This window comes from Apostichopus japonicus, chromosome 4, assembly GCF_037975245.1.
Source record: "Apostichopus japonicus isolate 1M-3 chromosome 4, ASM3797524v1, whole genome shotgun sequence".
NCBI lineage: Eukaryota > Metazoa > Echinodermata > Holothuroidea > Aspidochirotida > Stichopodidae > Apostichopus > Apostichopus japonicus.
Genome location: NC_092564.1, coordinates 14970415 through 14989327, shown reverse-complemented (window position 1 = coordinate 14989327; position 18913 = coordinate 14970415). Strand labels below are relative to the sequence as shown.

The window sequence follows — 18913 nt, the reverse complement described above, 5'->3', positions numbered from 1 at the left end:
GGATTATATGTTCCTTCCATACTCTATGAAACACAATAGTTTTCTCTCCGAAGCAAAGCGTAACTAAGTTTGCTAAATTGACAAGGAAAAACAGTATTTTAATTGGACTGGCAGCAACGGTTCCAACAAAACAGATTTTCCCTCTCCTCTCCATCACTAAGCAGCTCGTGTCATGTCAGCAGATGATTACTGGATCAAAATGATTCTAACCATGTCAGATAGTGACTCTTATAGTTAGTTATACCGCAAGTGCCAGATATTGACTGATGATTTCTTCGAGCCTCTGAACACACGGTGACGGAGTTAGTGTGCCTTGATTTATGACGTCATAGTTTCGAAGGTGAAAGGTCATTAAATGGAAAAAAATTTCAGCAATGCTGTGAGTATGGAACGCCATGTTAACATTTATTCAATGATTACAGATATCTTCAATTTAATTCGAGATATCTGGAATTATTGTCAGATATCTGGAATTGAATTGAAGAAATCTTTAATTATTTCAGATATCTTTAATTAAATTTGAGATCTCAGACATTGCATATTTTCGATATCTTCAATTATGTTTTAAGATATCTCAAATTGATTTTAAGATATCAAGAAATGAATTAAAGATATCAAGATTGGGAGACATTATTTAAGATATCACGAATTGAATTCGAGTTATTCAAAATTGACTTGACGTATTCAAATTCTGGACATCTCGAAATCGAATTCTTGATTTCTGTGATTTAATTTTGGATATCTCTAATTCGAACTATTGATATCTCTAATTCAATTTCAGATATCTCTAATTGTATTACCGATATCTCTTATTCAATTTAAATATCTCAAAATCGAATTCTTGATATCTCGAATTCAAATTCTGATATCTCCAAGATGTTTTAATGAAATTCGAGATATCTGGCTATGAATTCGAGGTATCTGAAAATGAATTACAAATATCCGAAAATGAATTTCACAATGCGGTGAAGAAGCAACTCCACCTCGAGGCTTAAGCGTCGGGTTTGAGAAGAAAATTGCGGTTTTCAGGAACCTAAGACGTTGAGGAAGTTTGACGTTTTATCTAAAAACTTCAACGCTTTTTTCTCAGAATTCCGTTTTTATCTCAACTGTTTGTAGGAAAACTGGTTAATGATGGTTTACACGATGACTACAACGGAGCAGCCACTAATAGGAGCATCCTGGAGAATACATTAGTAATATCTACTAAATATTAATCTGACTGCGTCTATATTTGTAACATCTTTATCTGTTTATGCGAGGTCCGTCTATATATTCTGCAGCAGCTGGACCATTTCAGCCAGTTCTCCAACATCCACTTACTCAGTGGCGGAGCGTCCATACGATCAGGGGCGGATGCAACCCCCCCCCCCCCAGACGGACTCAAAGGGACTGCTGGCGACCTTTTCGGCTTTTCACTACTTTTTACTTATTCGCGATTATTGACTGTTTTATTGCGCTCTCATCTACCTATTGACATTTGTCATATTCTGTTGGTGTAATTTTCCGACAAAATGGCAATGACACCTATTTATTCTCCGTTTATCTGTAAATTAGCAAGGCCCGGAATGGGTCATTTCCTGCAATCTATAGAGTACCTTTACTCAAAAATTTGCTGTACGATCCGCGCCAACCTGTGGTGGCGCTCCGCTTAGATAGTGTCGAAAGCGCCCCCCCCCCCCGACCAATACCCCTAGCTCCGCCACTGCCCTTACTACACTCAAAAACGTCTTTGCAAGTACACTACGAGTAATACCTACTCTCTTAAAACACCATCGAATATACAAATTACAATGTTTTTACAGACTTTCTCTTGCAATCTGAGAAATTGCAGGCTTGAGACCCATATTTTAGGGCTAGGTATTCGCAGCATAAAACACTCAGGAAGTGCCGTTTCCGGCCATCTGGGGGTTTGAAAAAACCTTAAATTTTATTGTACGCTCCGCGCCAACCGATGGTGGCGCTCCGCTTAGATAGTATCCACACATTAGCCCCCACCCCCCCTCAATAATTTTTCCGTTCCGCCGCGCCTGGACTAGTCTAAAACTTTTCGTTTTCTGATTTAAAATTAAATGCAGAGCTCCCAACTGACCCGCAATTCGCGGGAATTAGACCCGCATTCTAACACCCAAACCCGCTGACCCGCAAAAGCGTCCGAAAAAAAAACGCATTGTAATTGTCAAGTATACATAAAAAATTTGCATCAAATTTTGACTTAGCAACCATCATTTCTTTAGCATTTAGCATAATAGAGTAAAACCTCCTTTACAGCATCGTTTGAACCTCAAATTAGCCTATATTTCTTTTCATTGGGGCGAGCAGCGAACATTTTCATGCCACGGGAAAGAATGAATTATCACCTACTATTCAATTTATTGATGTTACACACAAAAAAAGGCATATTTCTCAGAAAATTTTGGGTCACAAAAGCCTTTCTAAGTGCCACCATTTTACATGTAGACATCACCATGATTCCAAAAAAAATCAAAAGGGGAGGGGGACACCACCTCCCCTTATACCCCTCCCCCAGGACGGCGATTCGTGGCATGGACCAGCATTTGCTTTCTCAAGAGTTGGAAGCTATGTAAATGTATGAGCATGAGGATTTACAGTTTAACACCATTTTACAGTTACAGGCTGGTTGTGAGAAATCTATAACCTATGAGAAATAAAAATTCTTGAGAAAGATGATCCCAACTTTGTTTTATAAATATTTTAGAAAATTACACCTGGGAAACATTTTCTTTTAGAAGTAAATTAACATCACCATTGTACACTTTTGTCGCACCAAATTGCATCTGAGGGCATTCAGCAATAGGAAATTTTCCAAAGGGGAGGGGGGCACCCCGCACCCCTCCCCCTTAGACCCCCCATATCACTCTAATGCCACTTTGGCCCCTCCCAAACATAGGTCCTGGATCCGCCAGTGCCGCCATGTCGTCCTTATAATGCTGGACCTAAGTGCGGCTTTTGATACGGTTGACCATGTCATATTAGTATATCGCTTGCAATTCCGTTACGGTCTCAATGGAAAAGTCCTGCAGTGGATAGAATCACACCTACTGGCTCGATGACAAGCTGTCCAATTAGGCAATGACCTCTCTGCTACACATGCATTAGAGTGGGCGTACCACAGGGATCTGTATTGGGTCCGACATTGTTTAGTTTACACATGGGGCCCCTTGGTGATATTATGCGCCGACACCAACTTACTTACATGTGCTATGCCGACGACAGCCAGCTACTTATAAGCTTTGGTGACCGTCACACCTCAGAATTACAACGTCTGGAATACTGTTTGTCAGATATAAGAAGTTGGATGTTAGCAAACAAATTAAAACTCAATGATAGTAAGACAGAAGTGATACATATATCGTCTCGGTTTAGGCCAACACACACCATTCCCCTCGTCTCCGTCGGTGACACCAGTATCAACTAAACTGGTCATCTCCGCAATCTTGGTGTCATTTTTGATAATCACATGACAATGGATCGACATATTCAACATATTCGTTTGCCGAAGCGCCCTGTCTAGTATCCGGTACATTGGTCAAATCAGAAAGTACCTCGACAGAGATTCATGTATAAAGCTTTTCCATGCATTCGTTACGTCGAAGCTCTACTACTGCAATAGTATTCTGTATGGATTACCAGGCTGTAAAATTGACAGGCTACAACGCGTACAAAACACCGCCGCACGTCTCGTTACTAGAACTCGGAAGTATGATCACATTACCCCTACCATGATCGAACTCCACTGGCTCCCGATACGTGAACCAATCAACTACAAACTACTTCTGATGGTGTTCAAATATATGCACAATCTAGGACCAAGCTACCTCACCAACTTGTTTCAGCTCCGACCATCATCCACACCCTCACTTCGCTCTATTTCATCACTGATGTTACTCATCCCTAGAGTAAAAACACAGACTTACGGCTTGAAAACGTTTGCATCCAGTGCACCGTGCCTGTGGAACTCACTTCCAGAACATATAAAAATGTGCAATACTGTGAACAGTTTCAAATCAGCACTCAAAACGTATCTCTTCACCAAAGCATATATGTTATAATTGTTATTATTTTGTTAAGCGCTACGAGAATTATTTCATAGGTTGTTTGGCGCTATATAAAAATTATGTATTATTATTATTATTATTATATACCGCAATACCTATGGTTAGCATAGCTGGAAGAGGTGAATGTCTGACCCTGGCCCTAATACTTATATAATATTACCGAGCACGTTATAGGACCATATTTATGGTTACGGTGTGGGGAGGAAGGGTTAGTGGGGGAAGGTGAGGAAAAGATAATGAATATAATTCTTAGTGTCATGTGTACTTGGACTCGGTGTATAGTCTCGGTTCCGGCCATGTTTAATTGGACTCAGACTGGCTATAGACTCGGATCTTCTGTATAGTAAAGTATACACGGTAGGATATGCTTGGTTACATGTCGACGTTTTGGACAATATCTGTGCAATTTACAATCAATAATATGTGATTTTAATAAAGTTGAGATTATAGTTTAAATTTCTTGGATTACAATGCATACAGGAAGTATCACGTACACAAACGCACCTGATGTTACTATGGCTATATCAGAATGATCACCCAAATCGCTACCTGAATGTCGAAAATCTTTCAGTTTCGTTTGATTCTAATTACATTTTATAACATCGTTCAGAAAGAAAAAAGTAAACAAACATCGTGTCAGTTTACCAAGTAAAGTACGTTAACATACACTGCAATATGACCCATGTACTTCCGTGTATTACTTTCAATGGTAATTGAAATCATTTGAGCTTGCTCTTATAGTATGTTTGAAACAATTAGGAACGTCCGTAATTAATGTCCGGGTTACTTTTTATCTGGTTTACTTTTAATCAGCTTCTTTCGTTCATATCTGCACTCATTGTATAAAATAACACGTAACAAATTTTAACGTGTTTGAGCAAATATTTATATTATCATTTATTAATCCGGTTTCAAATTATGGTATAATACGAAACAGCGAACCATTTGGTATAGATGTTCCAAAAGGGCTTCTTCATGCCATTGTGACAGGTTAAGCCTAGATTGCACAAATACGGAGAGTAAATACCGTAATAACAACATGTGATATCATTGAAGAAGCAGTAAACATTAACTGCCTCATTCTCAAATCAGCAGTTCAGCAGTTATTTTTATTTTTACGACGCTTAAGCGACCACAAATGTGGGACAAACCAGCAAGGGCTTATTGATTACAACTTACACGTCGGTTGGCTTCCAATTCAACATTTGAACTCAAATTTGGAATCTTTCAATTTAGAAGGTCATTTCAGATGGGGAAAGAGTAGATTGCTCTTGGATGAAAAACCCACCTTACTATGACCCGGCCGGGAATCGAACCCCGAACCTTTCGATTGCTAAGCCTCATTGCATCAAATGCCACCGCGTTTATACACTCGGCCACAGCACCGGTCAGTCATGGTAAATGAAATTATGTTTGAGAGTATTTCCTCACTATAACTCATAATTTTATAATCCACTGACAGAAAGTACACTAACACAAAGAAATAATCCCACAACAAGCACAAGTGCTTCTCACAAACACTTGTTCTTCATGAGTATGAGCTGTGAGGGGAAAGTGACTTTCGAGAGGTGAGTTTGAGTGTTGTAAGTAGGCTACGTGATTATTAAGGTTGGCCGTTACAAATATTCATTCAACTTAATAATTAGAATATAATGATACATCACAAATGTAGTATAACTTTGAAGAAGATCAATTCTGATCGGAATGTCTTTTCCGAGATTCATCATTGGCCACCAATACTGTAAACTTAATAGCACATGCTACCGATTTATCAGATTTGTCAGCACAATCCAGTATTTACTATGGTAAAAAACTTTCAGATTTACAGTAGTTACTGTAATCTATGTGTGAATCGGCAGTACATTCACATTATGGATGCATCTAATTGTGGATTATAAAATTCGACATAAATTTGAAACAAAAACAAAACATTATTGATCAGTGTGCAACAATGACGTCACACCTGTTTGCTATAAGTTCACCTTTGGTACGAAAGGTGGCAACTTCAACTGTCAATATCTCACTGTACAATAGAATGCATGCAAACTTAACTAGAATGCTTAGATTTGACCCGGACGATTCTTGTTATACCGAACGCAATTCATTTATGGAATAGAAACATTCCTCAAACATATTTAATATTTCTCCCATATCAAACCATTCTCCGTATTAATTGCAGGAGGGCCTACAAGCTGCACTACATGCACACTGAAAACTTAAATTGGTTCACCGACTAACATAACGTTAGTCCATCTGGTGCCTCTCCCGACTAACATAGCCTTAGTCACTTGCTATACCGACTAATTTATTCCTTAGTCAGTTGGATTTCTTAGTAGGTCATCTTAGTCCGTCAGCTTAGTCGATCAACAATTTCTTAGTCGGTAAATGTATATTAGTCAGTTACATTAATTGGTGACATTAGTCGGTCTTTACCGACTAATTTATATGAGCCACCGACTAGTTTATAGCAGGTTTTACATTAGTCAGGATGGTGCCTCTCCCGACTAACCTTTCTTAGTCGGTATCGACTGACTAGTTGCACTGACTAGAATCACTGAAAGAATTAAACCCGACTAGTTTCACTGACTAGCATCACTGAAAGAAAAGAGAGCAGAAGAAACACAAATAATGTGTACGTTGGCAGTATTTATTTCTGATAAAACTTCTGATGTCTGCAAAGGCTGACTTTCAACAGATAGAGAAGAAATCACTGTAAACAAAAATCTGAAAATATGATTTTATTCCAACAAAGTTAAGACAAGTTCATGGATCAAACATGAATCGCAAAAGTATAGCACTGCACAATAATGCAAAGTTGAATCTTGGGCAAGGGTTCCTCATGACTTTCGTTTTAAAGTGGTACCCCAAATCGACACCAGTTAAGTCTTCACGAACAAAGAGTGTTTCTCTTAACTACAAATGGCCTCCCACTTGTCTTCAGGAAGCCCAAATCTGCACCATTATTGACCTGTGAACAGAAAATATGATATACGTGTAAGCGCAGATACAGATATAGCACATGATAACTCACATTATCATAAACATACATTTACATTAAAATTTTATAACATATTGGGAGGTATACATTTAAATCTAGGTCCCTCAAATTATAAGCCAGGAATAACAGCTTTACCAAATAATTATTAGCTTTGAACAGCATAACACCAAGTTATTTTTCAAAGCTTAATTATTATGTTAATCATGTTAATAATGAGCCCAATAGACCGGGAGCCCAGCGGGTTTGGTTAGCTGGGAAGGTAACCAATTGCCTTGTACATCACAATGTTCACAGTGCATTCCTGTACTGTATATGAAACCAGACGACTGGCAACCGACTGTGGTGAGTGTGGCTGGGAGAGAAATTTTAAAGTCACCTGATAGCTAACCTAGATCAGTTTTCATGGTAACACATCAAAGTAAGTACAATGTGTCAGGTATGGCCCCAAGAGCAACAAATGGCCATTGCCAGTAATTATTGGTGGTGGGGTACCCCTGCCAGTGATCTATAATTGACCCCTCAAGGCTGACCTAGGTCAGCTCATGAGGTAACCACTTGAAACCTACTGGAAAATGTTGGTTAGGACTTCAGATACAACTGATGGGCATTGCCAGTAATTTTTATTAGTGGGGTACCCCTGCCAGTAGACCCCCAAAATGCCCATCTCCCATTGACCTAGATGAGCTCATGATGTAACCAGTTGAAAACTACTGGAAAATTGTATCACTTCATATGTAAGGGATGGGCATTTCCAGTAATTTATATTGGGGGGGGGGGGTACCCCTGCCAGTAGACCCCCAAAATGCCCATTCCCTCATTGACCTAGGTCAGCTCATGAGATAACCAGTTGAAAAATTACTGGAAATGATAGGTATCACTTCATATGTAAGGGATGAGCATTTCTAGTCATTTACATTGGTGGGGTAACCCTGCCAGTAGACCCCCAAAATGCCCATCCCCCATTGACCTAGATTAGCTCATGAGGTAACCAGTTGAAAACTACTGTAAAATGATTGGCAGGACACTATATGTAAGGGATGGGCATTGCCAGTAATTTTTATTGGTGGGGTACCCCTGCCAGTAGACCCCCAAAATGCCCCCCCCCCCCTCATTGATCTAGGTCAGCTCATGATTTAACCAGTTGAAAACTACTGGAAAATGATTGACAGGATTCTATATGTAAGGGATGGGCGAACTCTGGCAGTGGTGGCCCACCAAAATAAAATACTGGAAATGCCCATCCTTACATATCAAGTGATACCTATCATTTTCCTGTAGGTTTCAACTGGTCAAATCATGAGCTCACCTAGGTCAATGAGGGGATGGGCATATTGGGGGTCTACTGGCAGGGGTACCCCACCAATAAAAATTACTGGCAATGCCCATCCCTTTTATCTGAAGTCCTAACCAACATTTTCCAGTAGGTTTCAAGTGGTTACCTCATGAGCTGACCTAGGTCAGCCGTGAGGGGTCAATTGTTGATCACTGGCAGGGGTACCCCACCACCAATAATTACTGGCGATGGCCATTTGTTGCTCTTGGGGCCATACATGACACATTGTTCTTACTTTGATGTGGTTACCATGAAAGCTGATCTAGGTTAGCTATTACAGGGTAGGTGACTTTAAATTGCTCTCCCAGCCACATCCACCACAGTCGGTTTGCCAGTCGTCAGGTTTCATATACAGGAATGCATTGTGAACATTGTGATGTACCAGGCAATTGGTTACCTTCCCAGCTAACCAAACCCTCTGGACTCCCGCTCTACAGATCAGTGAAAATTTGACCAAACTTATGAAGCTTGCACGTAAATGATATACTAGACTGTTTTTTTTTTTAAAACAGGTTATGAAAAGTATCTTTAATATCATTAAACAGTTGGGTACAATAATTAAACTCACTCTTCCATCTTTTTTCTCTATGGTACTTGTTCCTTTGCTTTTTGGACTCTTGGATAAACTCTTTTGTTCTGCGAGGGGAACCAATATATCATCTTAAAACATGTCTTTAAGCCATATATAACACAGTTCTCCTCTTCTGTTGTTGCCTCCACACTGGTGTCGTACATCACAGGAAACCTCACCCTTGACTTAGATATTTGGCTTTTCAATTCCTGCTGGAAAAAAAAAAACAGCAAAGTATTCATCATTTGAAAAAGAACAAAAAAAAAAGTTGTCACCACAAAGTTATGTGAGATTTGCTTCCACTATAGTCTCAAGAAACAATCCCAAAGTTTGAAGCAGACTGTATAAAGCTGAAAATTTGAAAGAGAGTGTCATCACCATTGCAACCAGAATCAAATGCCCAGAATACAGAGATAATAAAACATGGGCTAAATCTTTGTTTGTTTTTATGATCTTTAATAATATAAAATTTTAGAAACAGAAATGCACTGAGCCAACTTATTTATAGGCATAATCGTTTTTAGTTGTTATTTTGCTTGCTCACATAACAAGCCTGTTTAGACCTAGGCTAGAGGAGAATCAGTACTTTGTTACACTAAGTTTGTCTTTCGGTCGTCTTGATTTAGTCTTACTAGTAGTACTAAAGTATATAATGGACCGGCGAAGACTAGAGAATACCCAGAGTTTTAGGAACTGCGTTAAACTGTATGATCTGATCAATTATTTACGTCAATGAGTTTCATTCAATCTAGGATCAAAAAGAGAAAACTAATTAATCTTAACCTTTAAACTTTGATACTAAACAGATATGCTTGAATTAAAAAATTGAAAATAAATGTCAAAAAAACATCATAATCTACGAATCGATGCATATACATATACATAAACAGAATAATTTGAATTCGCGCAAGTGAACCCTGCACTACATTGGACAGAAGAAAAGAAACGTGCAATTAGACCAAACTAAACATACTAAATTTTCCGTTACTTCTACATAAAATATCAATACAAATACAACAACTTACTCTTTTGGCAGTATACTAAAAGCACATGTTATAATAACTTCAGACTATCAAGCTTTCCTGAGAAAAAACGGTTAATACTTCATACAGTAAACAAGTCGACCGTGAAGGAATGTCGCAATTGTTTCCTGAGTGTGACCGGAAATTAAATACTAAAAAATGATAAATGAGAAGGTTAAATAGAACTGAAGCGTGCATCCTGACTGCTCGCAACATGTATGTATATAATACCGTTGACTAGCCAACATAATTTGTTCAGCCTACTGTGACTGTACGTTTGAAGGTCTAGCCTTGCTTATTCAATATCACAAAGCCTACCCATTTAGATTCACATGGGAAATTACAGGAAATTTTACCAAATGAGTGTAGACTTCAAATAAACTATTGAGACTTATAGTTCCAGCATTTGTTTGGGAATAAATTAGAAGATTATGTGCCACTGTTCAATCTAGCCCAATACACACATAACACATTGTTAATTGGTGTTTAGAATGCACACTTTAGTGTTGAGAATGCACTGCAGTACCCAATAGAAGCCTATAGGCTACTCACTGTCATTGCACTTGTGTATTGCGAAACGCCAGCGTGACAACAGTAGCGTTACAACGGTAGCGTTACACTAACCATAATACAGTACTAGTGCCAGTGGCCTAACAATTAACTTTAATTTTACCTTCAAGTTAAAGAAATAACAGGTAGGCCGACGATGGCAGTTAATACCTCCATTCTTCTAAAGACCTTCTTGGGTGATTTACGGTTGAAAGTTGCTTAGAGTGATCGTATGAAACTATGCCAAGTCCAGCAAGCTGCCGTTGCCTCTCGGTTTCCAAATTGAATTGAATCGAAGTGGTCCGTCATACATTAGTCCGTCGACACCGACCAAGCTACGATTATGGCGTAACTTGGGGTGTCCGTATCGGTCTTAGTCCATGGGTTAAAATACCTTAGTCCGTCGCCACCAACTAAGCTGCGATTATATTTTCCTTAGTCAGTGTAAACTGACTAAGAAGCAGCGATGAAACGAAGATTTTTGGTAGTCCGTGTGCATTGGCTAACGTTACAGACTAATTTAACGTTAGTCCGTGGCAATATTGACTAGTTTATTTTTTCAGTGCATCCTAAGCAGGGAATGTGTTCTTCACTTTAAACCAATTAGTTGAAGATCGCTTTTGGAATTTTTCTCTGAAGGTATCTTCTCATTCAAATGATTAAGAGTGGCTTTATATTATCATTCCCCAATTATGACGAATACCATTTGTTACTATAACTTAACATTTAAAAAAGATAACAATACCAATGAAATGCCTAGGTTATAGATATCAAGACATTGAATGAGGAAACATTTCTCATCGAAACAGTATATGTATTCAAATCTTGGGAACTTTTCAGGCCAGAATACCTCACTTTAATAATATTGTTACTGATATATACTTTCTACACTGTACAAAACTGTATGTTCATCCATATTGTATTATTTACCCTATTTCACTATGGTTAAACTCCTCTCTTCATAGCATCGCCATACCCCCCCCCCCCCCTCTTTTTTTACTGTTCCTCGTGTCTTCCTCGAGTTTGCTGCCAGTGAAATTGTAATTGCTATATAAGTCTCAACGTACATTCTGTGACATTTAATTATTTATTTACATATCAAAACCAACTTATCCATATCCAATTTGGATGCAGGAGATGCTGTCTGGAGAACTATAGTCGGGTGTAATAGCAGCATCAAAGTTTATCATTGTATATCAGGCGTTTCCTTAGCGCATTTAGTCGCCCATCACCTGAGACACCTGCTTTGTAATTTAAAAACAAAAGAGATGAAGTATTTTCCCATTTCTAATAAGAGTTGACAGTAGTTTCAGTTTTGTCGTGGAGAACACGACAAAAGTGGTTGTTTGCAAAAAAATACATGATCATCGTATTTTGCGATTTCAAATTTTGACAAAAAGCCAAGACACTGAATTTACAAAAAGTAGACATTTTGATATAAAAGTTTCGACAATATCTCATCTCATGGGCGCCCTTAGCATCTGACAAGCTATTTTATATAAATTCTAACAGACATATATCATGATAAATGAAAACAATCTTCACCTTCATTTGTTATAGTCGCCAATAATAGATATACTGTTTTCTTAAACTTAAATTACTTTTGTGACAGAATCCGTTCCTTTCCATACAACGCAATTACTGGTCACTGTGCGCACCTTGTAGTGGACTGTTGTGTGTGCGGTAAAATGGTTAACATGAGCGTCAATTCAGCGAGAGAGGGAGCCATGTCCCACTTCCCACATTTGTAGTTCGAAGGTTATTTGCGGTATTAAATAGATCCCGATAAAAAGGATAAGTAGCTACCACACAATGGTATAATAAACACAATTTCAATACGTTACTTAGTTAATCCAAAGCTTTAAAAATCAGAAGATTTAATTTATTTGTTTATGTCTTTAATATTGTTCAGTAAATATCTTCCCGCCTAAATTAGAAATGTCCTGTCGTCAACAGAGGATGCGTGAGATTGCAGTTTCCGCAAGTCTATATGTGTCAACTATCAGAGCATTGTATAATTAAATGTAACACAAAATTGATGAAAACTTCACCGGTATTAGTACTTACAAGGACTCGGGGAAATCGAGATCTAAAAGAAATATTTCGGGCGCTTTTGCTGCAGATTATCGCCGATATTACGTCCTTCCGTGCATCAAATAAGTGGTTTAATCTTTTAGGGCAAGGCATCGCCCAGAGAGATTGGCGAACATATGTGCTTTACTAACTGCACTGACCGAATGTCTAAGCAGTTGACACCCACAGTGGTTTGTCAACTAGAAACATCAGTTATTAATGAAATACAACAGAATAAAACGTATAGACAATGTTGGGTCTCATTCAAGTTTTCATGCAGAAACATGACTGACATGCGGTCGTTATATCCTTTGGCACAAAAGGTTGGGATCAAGCCTATACTTGGGCCCCTGGACATTAGGGGCCCTGGATCAATGAACCAGCCAAACCGCCAATTGCTTCGTCTCTGCCCACTTCCTTTCCCACTTTGCAAACCTATTTGAGACGTCTTTGAAAATCGAATATAAATAATAAGTATTAATGATGAATCTTGAATAACGTTCGTAAGGCACCGTTGTTGAGCTTTTTGCCTGTTCGTATACACATGGATGTAATAGTTTAACATACTGTGTTACATAGTTACGATATGCGTCCACTGAATTCTTCGCATACAAGACGTGCCGGAATGCTTAACGAAAGGCAATGCTTTTGTAATATATCAATTGCTAACTTGAGGCGTATTTCTTCTATCATTCTTTCCCTTCCCACTTAGTCGTCAGTTGGAGAAATCATCCGTGTATACAAAGATGATACCGGTATCTCATAGAAGCTATTGTCTATTAACTTATCAAAAATCTGTCGAAAAAAAAACAGATGGAAAATATGTTATATCTACTCTGTAGCAGACATTGTCTTCTTTTATTTTCTGGGTTTGATAACGTCACATTGATATATCACCGTGATAGTATAAGTACGAACATTTCTGCCATGCAGACAGGATAAAACGAGCAAGGATGTCAAGTTGTTTCCTTAAATACTGTTTACTGTTGTAATCTAAAATAAGTACCGTTTTAAAAGAATCCTTCAGATGGTGTATAGATGGTCGAAGGGACATGTTTTCACTCCAGCATTCAAATAAAAGCGTGTTTCTGTGGAACAATAACAAAGTCATTCGAAAGTCGAAAAAGTCATTCTAAATTCTTCAGCAAATGTCTAACCTGACCTCAAGAAAGGAGACAAAAGAAATATAGTATACCTGGACCATGATGTAAGACAGTAAGAGGTTGGGGTCGGGGAAGGAGACCAGATGTAGATAAATCGTGTCTAATTTGAATGATACTAAGCAGTATAGGGAACCTTTTCTCCTTTCATTACTCCAATGCGGAAAGTGACATTCTATCAGCTGTGGGTTTATTTCCTAAATTCGTTGATTAATGTTCGTGTAATTCGTCGTCAAAAATGGTAGCAGCCAGTAAGTGATAACAGAAGTATTAGAAATGATACAAAAAAGTGTAAAACCAGACATATGAAGTAATGGTTGAGTTCCTGGAAATGCCAGTATAGAATCGACATTTGTAACTAATAATCCCTAAAAAGCTACCTTAACTGCAGATATTTCTCCGGCCATGGCGTCTTTGGCATGGGAATGACATCCCCTGGCTTGTATTCCTCATTAATTGGGAAAGGTTTATAACCTGAAAAAGCAAACAATTACTGATATCCTTACGTTGCAGTAGTTGAACCTTTAATGTTTCTAAATTATTACTCTCACCTTACCTTTGTAAAAGGTGTTTGAAAATAAAAGAAGCCTTTGCAAAGGAAGCATTCACTTACTTCGGTTTTCTTAATTACTTAAACATTATAACTTCGTTGATTTGTGCAGATAGCAGTGGTCCTAACTATCTTAGTTACAACATACTTTCTGGTATCAAGACAGAAAATCGAGTCGTGCCAACTTAACTCTGCGATCTCTCTTTAGTATATTTCACTTTTATCAATCTTCTGAACCTCTGAATTAACTTGTGGGTTTGGAAACGTTACCGTCGCCGGATCAAAAGCCAAATAAATGATAAACTGAAGTCGAACTGGTATCAAATTCGTGGATCTACAATTTTTAATCGTGAGTACCTCAATGATTATTTACTACTCCTATATATGCGTGACAGTATATATACATTCGCTATAGCATCGGTATATAGTTTCACATTGTAGCATTTTGGTGTTCCGGCAAAGTAAGGTATAGCGAAGAAGCTGATTTGACCTCTTTATGCTCGCATACTTTTTGATCGAATAATATTTACAAAGCGTTGGTATTTTATTTTCATGATAGTATTATTTGATTGCTTTTCACCAGCTGAAATAATTTCCCATATAACAACAGCTGTTGACCAGACATCACTCTCTGCTGAATATTCATTTCGGTCGAAAGCTTCTGGAGCGAATTGGTTCAACGTCACCGATTTCATCTACAAACAAAATTAGAAGTTAGGACAGGTTTTATTTTTATTTTTTAAAAAGGAAAGAAAAGAATGTTAAAGGAAGAAACAGTGAGATGAGAACAGCTGTTCTTTCAAGGCATTGAATTACACCGGAATAATAAACAAAAACAATTTTAAATCAGTGAAGAATGAAAGATTTCCAACAAAGATTAACTTCTCAGTGCGTTCGTAGCAATAATATACATTATTTGTATGTTTGTCAATAAACGGGTACATTTAAATTCTTTCTTTCCTTTTAATTTTCAGCAAAAAGAGCAGTTTAAATAATATAAAGAACGCATAAAATTATAAAAAGGGGTATTTAAATTACAAACGAGAAGTAATTTATGAAAACGAGCATTTTTGAAGTTATCCCCCAAACTGGAAGGGCATGTGCCCGGCTGGCCCGTCGTCCCTGATTATGAATGAATAATTTCATATTTCTTTTCAGGCTACTTCCTTTACTTGAAATTTCCTTAGCCAAACATTATATTAGGAGAAGTTTTAAAGACTCGGCTCATTTCGTCTGCGTAATGAGATGCACTTAGGACCAGCAGAACAATTAAGGGAAACAGCAGGTTTACCTCTGATTTCTTGATGGCGCAAATTGTTGGTGCATCCTCAGCAAGACAGAAGTCATACAACTTACATTGTCCCTGTTTGGTGTATAAAATCTTCTTCGTTGAGAAACAAGGATGGAGAAACTGTGGCGGATTGGAATTGATATAATTTTCATGATTGCCAATCATGACATAAATCGTCGGGTTTCTTCAGCAATATCGAGGAAACATAAATAAAATGATACTATTGTCTAACAGTAAGTAATATTAATCAATACTGCATTTCAACGGAGCTTAAGGGGGAATAAATACAAAATCATTGATGGAGATGTGAAGATACATAAAGTCGACGATAGTTTTTCACCGTTAAAATTTAGACTGATATTTAATTAGTAACTATAGATCACTTAAGCTGTTAAGAACAATAGAGATCATGACACCGGTTTATATATCGTAAACAACTAATAGTTTATGTTTACTGTGTTGTATAAGCTGGGGGAAGGCCACATCATAGATATGTAGTAAACAATACATCGAAACTCGAACCATGGCTCTTTAAAACAAGAAATGTCAACTATTTTTATAAACTAAATGAACGACGGAGAAGTGACTTTGCAATTCGAACCGGTTAAATACATTTTCGAACAGAACGGGATTTGAACCACGGACCTCGGAGGTACGAGCCCTTTGCTCTACCAAATCAACAACTACATTCAATTATTGTAATCGTAACAAGCGTTCCCGCAAGGTTAGACACAATTTAATCACAAGGCAAGATCTAAAACTCATAAAGAGACACATTTAGCATCTACATATCCGTCTGTATACGGAGCTAAGATTGTTACTGAGTTTGAAGCGAAACCAGACCGGCTCAACTCAATATTTTGTCAGTCACGGACGAAACTCACCCCGTAGGATTTAATGACTTCCATTCCTTCAAGTAATCCTGACAAATGTTCCATAACATCTCGCACTGACGTGACGCTCCTCCCACTTCCCTGACGTGAGGTTGGGTCAAAGTTCAAGTAATTATCTAACGTTTTACACGCAAGATGCTCAGTTATCATATTTATTTGATCTACAAAGAAGAGATAGTTACTATAGAAGTTAGTTCACATTAAAACACTTAGATCTTGTGGAGTTACCAAGAGTAACATGTTGTTGTGTAGATGTTTCACATGGCAAGCAAACAAATTGCACCCACATTTTCGTAAATTATTTTACGAAAATGAGAAGACTATCCTTTTCCCCATATTATGTCCCTCTCCATATTCCCCGTGCCACCATCATCGACCTCAGGTCACGGTGCTCTAACCCTACGCCCTGACACTATGCACTGCGTCAGGCCTAATGTTTTTTCACTGCATGCAAGAAGCATAACATGTTTCTCTTCTTCACAAATCTCTTAATATTAAGATCGGGTGCAGAAACAACTTACAACTGCTGAAAAGGAAAAGCAAAAACTTATATAGAAAGAATAAACACTCACTATATACGATCCCAATTCCTTCAATTTTCGTGACTTGATTCGTCACAGGTAGGTCTAAAGACGTTTTCACAAATTTGTCCCAGTGGATGTCTCTGTGTTTGACAACTCTTTCTACGAATCCGAGGAAGAAAGTGAAAATATTGGTAATATGCCTTAGTTCAGGTACACGTGTGTAAATCTTTTCGAAACGATATACCATGACTGAACGTTATTTCAGACAATGTAACATATGTGACAAATTTGAAGATCTGTGAATCACTTCAATATTTGTTGACAGAACTTTTTTTTTAATATCTGCATATTTTATTGCTCGTGTAGTATTCTTCACGGAAGCATGTCATAGAAAATCAGTTGAATTAAGACTTGCCTAAGCCCTATACTCTGGGATGGGAGGGGGGGGGGGTCACATTTGTTTATGCTGCTGTTAAGGAGCACCAAACTGGCTGTAAAATAGTAATTTATTATGAATGCCCCAACCGTGCAGTGTAATAATTGGATTTGGAATTATAATTATAAAATATCGCACGAGCCGGGTCCTTATCATCTTTGTGTAGGATACAAATCTAATTCTATACATCTAGTTATTGATATCAGATAAATCGATTATATATATATCAGTTTACCATCAGAGAGGGTTGTTAGGACTACACATTTGGTGACCCCAAGAGAGACAGGTATTGTCCCCATCCACCTCGTGTAAAGTGTCCCGGTCTTCATCTTTAACATAAGGCAAATATCGTCTTCGTTAAATAACCGATTACTTCCCGAAGTGTCTGTTGTTACTGTAGAGTAGTCTAAAAGAAAGGCAAACAGGCACATAGTCATCTTCTCTTGTAGAAAAAAACAATATTCAATATTCCTAGAATGAAATATGTGAACACCATTTTTATAAGTTTAGGTAACATTGAGAACGATCCTTTTAACTTTAGTTCATAATCGCTGTAATTCAACAGTCATTTTTAATAATTTACCTATGCATTTATGATTCCATGTCAAAAGTAATGAAATCAAGATATTAAATACATAATCATACCTCATTCACTACCCTGACTACACGCATATCCTTCAGCTTTGAACTTGTTAGTTTTTATTTTCGTTTCTTCCCCCATAATTGTTCTTCGGCGAGAAAACGTTGAAATTTTTTATTTGAACATCCCTATCTGTAGACTAGTCACTCCTTCATAGAATGAGCTTTACACATTCAAAATCAAAACGCAAATCAAACATAATTTTCATAAACCTACATGTCTCGATTTCTCTTTCATGATGTGAAGTATTAATCGCATCTGGCAAGTTGGGAAGAACTGACCTTGGAGGAAAATCATACAGAAAATGACAATATGATTAGCCTGGGATGAAAACAATACAAGGCAATTGTCATATTTAAACATACAATGTGAGTGTCCAAATCTTTACAATCGAAAGAACTATCCATATTCTAGACTGAAACTCTCAGTTGGTTAAAGTTCGAACTGTATAATGAGGCAATGGGGGTCTTGAAGCTTTGAAATTGTATCACCAAATTAATTAAGTCCACTTCGTTATGTCTCCCTCCCTACAAAATGTGCCTTGATGAAGTAGAGACATGCCTAGATTAAGTTAGTAAAGTAAAGTATTGAATATCAACGGCTTTACCTCGGTGTTTGCTGACGTGTTACGGGTACATTCTCTTCATCTGTGAAAGAATATGGAAATTTACAGAGCGATTATAGTTTTTGGGTAAACACTTCATTTCGTGCTACCCGACTGCACTCCCTCCCCTTACTCCTTCCACCTCGATGTTACCTTAAGCAATCACGAACACAAAATATGGTTATACAGA

General features: G+C 37.8%; 1 protein-coding gene and 2 long non-coding RNA genes across 10 annotated transcripts in view; 1 reads left to right on the top strand and 2 right to left on the bottom strand.

The window, feature by feature from the left end:
- Positions 1 to 18913, bottom strand: part of LOC139966549 (ephrin type-A receptor 4a-like) — a 77994-nt gene that overhangs the window by 26969 nt on the left and 32112 nt on the right. For 2 of the 6 annotated variants that reach the window (XM_071969701.1, XM_071969702.1), the window contains exons 2-3: positions 18727 to 18766; positions 18336 to 18400 (exon numbers count right to left, since the gene is read on the bottom strand). In XM_071969701.1, coding sequence (XP_071825802.1) covers positions 18336 to 18400; positions 18727 to 18766 — 105 coding nt within the window. Of the gene's footprint in view, positions 1 to 12223; positions 13421 to 13631; positions 13714 to 14165; positions 14260 to 14915; positions 15031 to 15626; positions 15747 to 16510; positions 16681 to 17091; positions 17203 to 17714; positions 17886 to 18335; positions 18401 to 18726; positions 18767 to 18913 lie in introns of those variants that run through there. The other 4 variants (XM_071969703.1, XM_071969707.1, XM_071969704.1 and 1 more) reach the window with 4 other exon arrangements.
- LOC139966552 (uncharacterized) overlaps positions 3262 to 18913 on the top strand; it is a 39930-nt gene continuing 24278 nt past the window's right edge. The window contains exon 1 of the long non-coding RNA XR_011792700.1: positions 3262 to 6075. This is a non-coding gene — a long non-coding RNA (uncharacterized lncRNA). The remainder of the gene's footprint in view (positions 6076 to 18913) is intronic.
- Positions 6711 to 11123, bottom strand: LOC139966551 (uncharacterized). Of its 3 annotated transcripts, none has more exons than XR_011792697.1 (3): positions 10007 to 11123; positions 8979 to 9193; positions 6711 to 7047 (listed from the first exon to the last, which is right to left on the bottom strand). It is a non-coding gene; the product is annotated as an uncharacterized lncRNA (long non-coding RNA). The 3 variants fall into 3 exon arrangements; XR_011792698.1 differs by having other exon boundaries at positions 8979 to 9190; XR_011792699.1 differs by having other exon boundaries at positions 10677 to 11123.